Source organism: Phallusia mammillata, chromosome 4 (assembly GCF_965637545.1).
Source record: "Phallusia mammillata chromosome 4, kaPhaMamm4.hap1.1, whole genome shotgun sequence".
NCBI classification, from domain to species: domain Eukaryota; kingdom Metazoa; phylum Chordata; class Ascidiacea; order Phlebobranchia; family Ascidiidae; genus Phallusia; species Phallusia mammillata.
The window spans coordinates 2,711,986-2,722,370 of record NC_137255.1 but is presented as its reverse complement, the minus strand read 5'-3'; the positions used below and the strand labels follow the sequence as shown (position 1 = coordinate 2,722,370).

The 10,385-nt window shown below is 37.0% G+C and overlaps 1 protein-coding gene across 2 annotated transcripts; it reads left to right on the top strand.

The window, feature by feature from the left end:
• The first annotated feature begins 406 nt into the window (after positions 1-406).
• On the top strand, positions 407-5,632 carry LOC145225259 (uncharacterized). 2 transcript variants are annotated; one of them, XM_080091946.1, is made up of 3 exons: positions 407-537; positions 2,613-3,674; positions 4,382-5,632. In XM_080091946.1, the coding sequence occupies exons 1-3, from the start codon at positions 474-476 to the stop codon at positions 4,441-4,443; spliced, it is 1,188 nt and encodes a 395-aa protein (XP_079948072.1). In that variant the 5' UTR covers positions 407-473; the 3' UTR covers positions 4,444-5,632. The 2 variants fall into 2 exon arrangements, with proteins under 2 accessions (XP_079948072.1, XP_079948071.1); XM_080091945.1 differs by having other exon boundaries at positions 2,613-3,686.
• Positions 5,633-10,385: the final 4,753 nt, after the last annotated feature.

Below are 10,385 nucleotides of genomic sequence, written 5' to 3'. Positions count from 1 at the left end.
AATGCTGTATGTTTTGTATTTTTTAGACTTTTGTTCTGTGGAGTGTATACCACGCTAATGAATTTAATTTGAGTTTATTTTGCGTTGCTGTTGTAAACGAAAGTCATAAGTTTTATTCTAAAGCAATTTTTACAACTCCCTATTACCAGTTGAATATTAATCAAAGTATAAGTCGCTTACAAAAAATATATTTAAAAAAATATTGTAATTTCTTCAATTTTTTTTGACATTTTAAAAATATTTTCTTTGCGAAGAGCAGCCAACGCCATACTTCTTTTGCGAACAGTCCATTATCGCAGTACCTTTTATGCTCACTATGACAAAAATGCAGGGCACTACCACATCCGTAATAATGCATATAAATAATACAGTATACTTAAAATCAAAAATTTTTTTTTGCAGTTTATGTGATTTGGGATATTAGTTTTTTTGATTTTTTGCCCAGCATTCTGGCGTCGTGTAGAGTTTGCACAATGAGAAATAGAGCACTGCTTATGCTCGCTACTGGATTTCTGCTCTCAGCAGTTAGCGCCGTCGGTAAGTGTGAAAAATTATGCTTATTACTTGAATCATTGCTGTTTAAAGCTATAAGTAGGACAGTTTAGCTTAAAGTTTGAAAAACGGGCCTGACTTCATTCCCGGAGATGTCGTACTTTTACTTTTGTTAGTTTAACTGTTACGTTTTAAAAAATGGATTTGGACTGTGTTTTGGGTTTAGGTGCTAATTTCGGGCGAGCTTACAGCTTTAACGCAGCTTAATATATGGCGAAAAGACGGAAAACACTAACATATTTGACACATGAATTCGCTGTAAGACTTACAACAGCAATTTAACTCGTTGCACCAACTTTGTTATTGTTAATCCCTTATTGTTAAGGAGAAATGAAATTTCTATTTACTGACCACGTTAAAATGAAAAAGCACTTATCAGCAGATAAGAAGCGATTCTAACTTCGGCTGGCGACAAAAGGTGAAGTTCGTGAGACGTTTGCAATTATGCGACGCGCGTTACTTGGCAAAAATTAGAATTCCGTGTTACGAACATATCTGACCTTTACTTTGCTAATAATCGGTTTTAAACGCTACAGACGTCAACGCAACTAATACGAACTTTGAGAATCGAATCATAGTATAATAATTGCTTCTTTGCATAAAACTCCACCCATAAAATCATAATGTCAATTTGTTTTTCTCAAATGTATTTTTTTTTTCAAGAGCTATCGTTATTGAACAGCCTTTTTAGCATAAAATAAAGTTTTTTTAATAGGTTTTTTTTAAGAGTTTTTAATCGGCAATACGAATTTGACGTAGGCTACATTTTTTTGAAACATGACCATTGTCAATAGCTTTGCAAGGCAACATATATTTTGTATATATTCCTATTTGCGACTTACTTACATTTTTTATTTAATAGAAATTTATCGTACTTTTTAAATTTCTTGAAAAATTCTAGCTTTAAAACACCAACACCATTAAAACGTGCCGAACGACCTGTTGTTTATGGTGTAATTATGATTATGCAAAAAATCGACGTTAAAATCAGCACGTGAGTTTGACGTCAAAACTATTTGAAGACATGGCCTGCGGTGAAATGTTTGGTGGGAAAACATTTCGTGGTTCCGGATGTTGTTAAGTTTTTTGCGACTCTATAATCTTTTGCAATGGGTTTGGGACAAAATTTTGAAGTTGTATTAATTGCAGTGCATACCCGTATTTAAAATGAGTGTTCTAATCAACGATGTTCAAAGTAAAGACCATGCGAAAATCATATGTCAATGCTATACATCGCGCGTATTCAAATGAGGATGTTATGAAGGGTTGCTTTGATTACAATCTTTTTCATAACCCCAGTCTATAGCTGAATGATGTTAGTTAATAGCGGGAAATTGCTTGTTAGGGTGATGCGGAAGCCGCCATTTAATCATTCCGAAGAATTATAACAGTTGCGCAATAGTTACACACAGTTTAATTACAAAAGTTATGTGATATATCATACATAGCCATAGGGAACTGTAGAAAATTGATTTTATTACTACACGTGCGCACATGACTCAGCGCAATTTAATAATAACATCAGCAAAAGTCCAGCGAAAATTTTCGTGACGATATGGTACAATGACATTTGCAATTGAAGTTAGATCTGTTTCTCCTCAAAGAGGAAATATCGACGTTTAATAAATAAAATTCTGCCATGTCACCAACTACATGATTCACAAGAATCAAAAAATAAATTTCACATTGTCGACTTCGTTTACACCTGGTGAAAGGTCAAATACATGAGTTTTAAATTGCTTTGCGCTTGGATCGTTTTGTCAAAAGTGTTAATGAAAAAACTCAATGCGTAACTTACGTTTAAATATTGTCCTTAAATCTCAACTCTTTTCTGCTCACGTGACACAAAAGTTAAACGGAAAAAAATACAAATGTCAACTATAAAATATAAGCTTTGCTAAAAGTTCGTCTATATCTTCGAAAACAATTTACTCAAAAACATATTCATAAACGCTTTTTCTAATGTGATTGAAAACTTAAAGGGTTATGTATATGCCCGAAGTTTTTCAATCAGTTTATTTACATTGCAAAACTTAATCCTTTTGTTTGTTTTCGTTTAGTTTTCATCCGAAGTAGTTTCAATGTTGCCGAAGAGGAAGAGATACCAGAAGAATTTGAAGAAACAATCGCATACAGACATGACAAGCAGAGCTACATTAAAACAACAATACAACTAACTACAACAGACACACCCAGAGCCCCGATTGAAAAAATATACACAGGAATATCTACCACAAAAGCAGAAAACCCACCTGCTGCTACGGTATTAACAACTACAGACAATTCTAAGGTTATAACACCGGCGGTTGCTACACAAAGAGTTTCTACAGAAAGTACGACAGGAGGTCAATTTCCGCAAACTCCCAAGTCGATTTTGGAAAGAATAACAACAACCAAAAAGATACAAACGTCAAGGCCGACTACCGAAGAAATTAATGAAGAAAGTAGCGGTACGATTACGGCAATAAAAATCGAGACAGCACCAATTTTAACCACACAGACAAAAGAAACAACGAAAGCTACAACCCATGTAACGACTGTTTCAAAACCAAGTACAACAACCAATCTTGCCACTACTGCAATGAGAACAACGACAACTGTATCAACAACAACTTTGCCGCCACCAACAATTACAACAACTGTCTCAACTTCCCCAAGTACAGTAAAGGCAACACAGAAAACAACAACAACGTCGTCTACGCAGCCTGCAACAACTACAGCAACCACAGCTGCAGCAACCACTACAAGTACATTAAAAGCAACTACAACGGTAACAACAGCACAAACAACAACAACAAAGACGACTACTACCGCTTCGACTACTCCAAGTACAGCAAAAACAACAACGGAACGAACAACAACTACATCACCACCGACTACAACAAAAACAACAACAACTCCAGTCAAGACAACAACAAAAGCTACAACAAGACCGACAACTATCCCAACCACGACTCATACTTTTGGAGCCGGGGCACAAGTTGTAGCCTTCCACCAAGCAACGACAAGAGCACCCACAACTAAAGCTCCATCAAAAAACGTGGCATTAAACTGTTCGGGACTTTGCGACAGAGATAGAAACACTGGTGAATACGTGATTCCTCCGTGCGGAGAGTTACAAGGTTCGTTTGCAGGTTTGTCCTGATTTCTTTGTCTTGTGAAAACAGTGTGCGTTAAGATGTTATAATATTTATGCATTAAGAAGGGCCTTAAAAACGTTCAAATCGAGGTATTTGCTGTAAAGATTTAAAACTCAACTTTTGCCAAAGCTTCAAATTTCATCAATTTTACGCCTGCTTGCCTTACCAGAAAGTGTTAATTATGCAAATGTAATCCATTGGCTGGTGGTTGCGGGTACTGATATGCCAATGGTTTAAACTACTTTTGCGATATCACGTTGGCGATTGGACAAAGCGATTTATAATTGCTTTGTATGCAAATCTGATGTAGTTATATGTCACTCACCGACACTGACCATTCACACATTATAAAGCAGGTCAGTTTCCCATCAATTAAAGAAAATTTGCCCTACCGACCCTGTAAATTACCGGTACTGGTAAAAACCAAACCGGTTATTACAAGTGGAGAATTCATTATCTTCAAAAAGTTCGGGTAATCACTTGGCACTGTGAAAGGAAGACCTTTGTGTTCTTTGGGCGCAATAAATGTTATTATTTCGCAATTACATTATTAAGGCGTTAACCATAGCGATTATTTGGATGTATATTTCCTCTTTTAAGCAATGTTCGTTAAAAATCCCTCGGTTAAAAATTATTGTGCATTTTAGTTGACAACACACTGTACTAACTTCAAAATATTTTGTTTTTAGCCAAGTATCTCTGTTTGTGGTGCCGAGTAAAAGTCTGTACAGCAATTCAGCCTTTTGGATGATGAAAACAACAAAACAGTGACGTTACTGGCACACGCAAAACCCGATGCATTGAACGTCAGAGATTGTATCTCAGCTAAAGTTTAAGGCTCTTCTAGAACACTGTGATTGGAGCGAAAGAATTCGGTGTTTTGTTTGTTTACTATTAATTTATCGCCGGTCAGTCAAACCAAACTTAGTGAAGTTTAATTTTCGTGGCGATTTGAAAAGTTCTCTTTTTTTCCCGGTGGTGTAAATATGTGTGCGCACTGTAATTTAAATTTCTGCCTACACCAAGCCCTGTGGGATGGTTGAATGAATTGACACGAAGTTGCTAAAAATACCTCGTATTCTATGCCACTTTACGTCGCAATTCTGTAATTATTTTCTCCTAAAGAAATCAAGCAAACATTTGGTAAAATGACCAACCGCATTTGCATGTATTAGCACCGAAAAAAAGATAACATTACAAGTCCTGATTTTCTGAACGTACCTAGTTTGCATTTTTCAGTTCCTGATTTTCGGTTTCAATGCCTTACATGTAGAAACAGGAGTATAAACTGTAAAACATGGGTGCCATAAAATAAATAACATGTACGCCTATCAAATATTATGACATACTCCTTCAAAAAACTACCTCTGCGTCAAAACAAAATGCCTATTAGATTATAAACTCGCGTCATAACATTTCAAGACATTGCCAGTTTTGTTTATCAATGTTTTGCTGTTTTGATAAAAACATGATAAAAATTGAATGGTAAACGCACGTTTAAGGTCGATTTTTTGATTTCTATCTTGTGTTTATTTACTGGCGATTTTCCAAGAAATACTTCAGTGGTGTTAGCGTGGGCAGTGCAAGGACATCGGTGTGGTCACCTTTAGAATGGTTTCCTTTAGTATTTAATTCTTTTTCACACGATTAGCATTGACGATAGCAGCAGTTCTTAACCTTTTTGTTATGGTTACAACTTGATAAATTTAAACTATCAACCATGACGTCAAAAACACATGACGTCACGAAACAAAAAAAACGTCATGCACTCTAATTACCCTCTGAAAAATATCGAGTAAAACCTACAGGGCAAGAACCACTGATCTATATAGTAACACTATTCTGTAAATTTGTGTTATTTTTTGTTTTTCAGTTTTTGACTTTTGTCGTCCTTTTTTTGTTTTTCGAACTGTAATTCTCCTCAGTTCATTCCCACTTCGTTCGCGAAAATCCAAGAAAAGATATTCAACTTCTTTGAGTGTTATATTTTTACACGCGAGAGGGCGGTATAGAACGCACGGCCCCATGTTTAAAACTGACAACGAAGTTTAGTTTTAATTTGTAAAACCCTAACGACTTAATCATCTCAAATAATGCCAACATTATTTGCCCAATATATAAGCTATTGCTGCCAGGCATAGTATCAAGTTTAAAGAGCTCTTCTGGCAAATGTGATTTTATTCTGACGTTTCGACGTCTTATACAGGTCGTCTTCATCAGGGTCCCTGATGTCGAAACGGACGTCGAAACGTCGGAATAAAATCACATTTGCCAGAAGAGCTCTTTGAACTTAATTATTTGCCCAAAGCCAAGCATCACTTTTCATCGAATTATACAACTCTTGACCATAAAAAGAAGCGCTCTATAGGAGAGGTTCTTGACCGAGCTGTATTTAAAATTGCAAGTTTGGAAAAACCCGCAAAAACAAAGTATTTAAATGGAATAAAGTACTCCACATACCACCATAGGGCGCAAAATACATCGTGTTTTGACATTTTAAGCTATTACAAGTTGAAAAAGTTTTTTTTAAGTCTGAGATGCCTGGTTTGTTAGGCATGGTTGGGGCACCAATCTTCTAAGTCTTGTGTATGCCGCAAGAATGACAGTTTGAAGCCGCGGTTCAGAATCACTGCTCTATAAAGTGTTAGAAGCACATTCGTCAAATGGAAAATATACGCATGTGCGTCTGCCGCAGTCATGACAATTTTCTCTCTTACTCTCAATTGGTCTCGGTTGGCCGATCTATTGGATCTACAGCGAAAAGTGAAGTTGGCACTTATTAATGTCTTCAGCAAAAAAGATTTAGGCCCAGAATTGCATACTTTGTGTCAATGTACCGGGACAAGCCACACAACATATTTAGGCGATTGCTGCCAGGCATAATATCAAGTTTGTAGATCAAGCAGCGACGTTTCGACGTCCTATGCAGGTCGTCTTCATCCAACCACACAACAGTTGCACAGAAAGGAAAAGGGGCCAAATTACTAGGAAAAAAGTTCAATTCCAGCGATGGAATATATACTTGACTTTCACGCGGATAGAGCCCGTCTGCGCAAACGAAACAATTTTCTCCGCTAACCCTTTATTCGTCTCGCTCCAGCGGTCTATAAATTTTATAGCGAAACAGGAGTCCAAACGATTCTAATCCTTACAGCAGAAAAGGTCTTAGGCAGCTTGTATGCAACAGCACACAAAGTTAAATCTACAGAGCAAACAAGCAAGTATTTTACAAAGTAGGCTACTGTAACTTAAAACTTTTTGGCAAATGAAATCGCGCTGTATAGTAGTTTCAGCCATTACACGCATTGTTTGTGATAGCTGTAAAAAAAAAATAAACCAGTGTTTAGGGCAGTCTTGTGCGTTTGAAAATTTACAATTGAGGTTGGTACAGTCAGGTTAGGTTTTTCATTATAACGCTATGATTCTGTTTCTAACTACAGTAAACCTCGTTTAAAACCGGAATCGGTTTAACCCGAACCTTCGCCTAATTTAGACAAAACTCGAAGTACAAATGATTTGTAATGCGGTAATGTTTAAAATAATCGACATCGGTTAATCCGGATCTTCGCCTTTTTTCGGACAATTTTCTTTAGGCCATACAGGTCCGGATTAACGGAGGTTTATCTGTATTATAAAATACAACAAAGACTTGCTGGAAATAATATTTTTGTCAACTTATGTTTTCTAACTAGGCTATATTTATTTGTTTGATAGCAATTAGGGTTACAATCTTAAAATTACTTTTAATTCAGACAGCATTTAGTGGTAATACAACTTTGGAGGTAAATAGCTTGAAAGCATTTAAGTCTTCTACACGTTTTGACAAATCGACATTATGGAGCAGAATACGGAAAGCGAACCTAGGAGATATGACAGAAAAATCAAACTACGAAAAAAGAAACTCCGTTTAGCTGTTGTTGGAATTGTAATAGGAATCATTCTTACTGCGATTGTAATCGGTAAGTTCAAATACCTTTTCCAATATCTTAAACAGCACGGCTGTTAGCCAAAAGGAGTTTTCCAAACAGGTTTTGGAAGTAAACAGCCGAAAATTATTCATAAGCGCTGATAAAAACACAGCGGGCTTCTTTTGTGTAGGTCTGCGACAATGCCCCCGGTATTAGTTCACGTGTCTAGGTACACAAAAGCTCCGCGTGTCAACTGAGGACTGCTGTAAACAACTTGTTCTTGCTGTTGCTACAAACTAGTTTATGCGCAACACAGATTATTACACGCATGGGCATACACAAATACTCCTTATGTATACTGAGGACCACTGTGATACTGAGGACCACTGCTGGCGCCAAACAGCAGTTTACATGAATATATATTTTGTTCTGGGTTAACAATATGAGAGAGAGAGAGAGAAAAACTTGTAATTTGAAACTCTTGTTTTTAGTTGTGGTATTGCTAACAAGAAAGCCCACACAAACATCACCACCAACAGCTGAAGAAATAGCTAAAAAGTTTTGGTCCAACTGCACAAAATCAAGATATTGCCAACCAGAAAATTCCGTTAATTGCAGCACATTGAACTTTAACACAAGTGTGTATCAAGGTAAGCGTATTTCAAAGCTTTTGCCCGAAATGTTGAAGTAATTAACTAATTTGTCGTTTAGCTGGTGTAATGCTAAACAAAATACTAGTTGTTTTTTCAAGAACTTGTATTTTGCTGACGTTTCGCTTACCAAAACGATAGAGCGTCAGAAAACATACAAGTTCGTGAAAAAACAACTAGTATATTGTTTAACGTTACACCAGCTGAACGACAAATTAGTTAAATATGCACCCTGGTGGACGAAACGCTTGTTTGAATTTTTTTAATGTTGAAGTATGTTATTTATGTTTTGTCAGAGTGCAACATATGTAAGGACATCGTTTGTCCTTTAAACATTTTTCAACCAAACCCATCCGATTTTCCGCTACCAGAGATGCAACTTGAGAAAATCTCATCACCAGCCATGTTTATCAACTTTTGCCGAAAATCAATATTTTGTCTTCTCGATAAAAATACACAGACCCTTCCGAAATGCAGAGCAAGTGATAAAGGTGAGAATAAAACATATTGAGCAACACATACTTTATGCATTAAAATATTCTTTCGGAATGATGAACACATTCTGATAGTAAAACGTATTATATGTGTTTGTAACGGGTTGCATTGTGTTAGAAAATCTTCAAAGAAAACCGCAAAGTTAAAAAGGTAAGGACCGCTGTTGTACAAGTCGGTTTAAACACCGATTTATAGGACCAAAAATTCGGAATTTTAAACAATTTAGGGACGGCGCCTTTGCCTTCTTTGGCTTCGCAAATTGCATCTACGCCAACATTTAACGGGTTTGTTTCGAAACAATATTTGGAAGCTGCCAGTTGACGCCAACAGGATTTTTGGACTTTAGCTAACGGCTAGCAACAGTCAAATCCCCGCGTGTTATACTCACAGTGCGCCACACGCTTCATAATATGAGGTAGCTGCAGCGCTATTAGCCATTATCCACCAATTTTTCCATCAATTCATTGCGCTTCATAACATTTCAACGTTGCGAAGCTATTTTCGACTTGGTGACGGTTTCAGTGCAGTTTAGTGATGCACCGAACCCGCCTAAAACGGTTCGGGCCGAAACCGAATATTCGGCCAATAATTTGAACCTAAAATCCCGTTCTTATGAATGTATTTAACTGAGCCTTGTGCTGTTAATGCAAGTGAACTGAATTGTCACAAACCAAAATTAGTTTCACAATGCGGAAGCTTTACTAAACTTGTACTATTTTGCAGACAACGTGGCTGGTATTTTATAGATACAACAACTAGTTAATTTATAATGTTCCGTATTTGCGAAATTGTAAGATTAGGCATTAATTTCATGCAATCAAAAAGTTCGGTTATGGGACGAAGTTTCAAAAAAGTTCGGGCCGAAGCCGAAGCCGAAACATCAAAAAACGTATTCGGCCAAAATGCTTCGGCCAACCGAAACGTCGGTGCATCACTAGTGCAGTTGTGTCGCTATGTTGCAAAATCAACTCAGCTTAACCATTACCTAATTTTCGCAGATCAAATACGGTGGATATGCTTGGCCTGTCAGAGATATGGATGCAGCTCACGACTCAATCCCCACGGCTAGCCACAGTTGCGCCGCAGGAAATGTAAATAATTCGAACTGTTAAAACAGGCAAACCTATGGAACGGCAAAAACATGCTTTTAAACCGTTATGTTACTGATTCATTAAAGGAGTTGCACCCAGGAGCACTGCATTATCCACGATACCACAATTGTGTTTTTTATGTCCAATTGCCATGATGCACTGGTTCTGTACGGCCCAGCAGTGGCAATTTTCTATTAAAACACGGCCCAATGCATGTTGTTTTAGTGTTTGACTTCCCATTTTTAATGTTTTATTGGGTTTTCAGGTCCAATTGTTATGATACATTGGTTCTGTACTGCCCGGTGGAAACTTTCTATAAAAACGGTACCCACCGCATGTTATTTTAGCGTTGGGCTTCTCATTTTTGACGTTTTGTTGTGTTTTCATGTTTCATCTTGCTGAAAATCTTCCTACTTTTTTAAACTTTGTTCGCGGAAAGCCAAGTAAATTTCATCATTTCATGCGGTGTTTTTGTTTTTACGTAAGACAGAAAGGCTTAGAACTAGTGATGTACCGAATCGGCGAAATTTCGATTCGGCCGAAACCGAA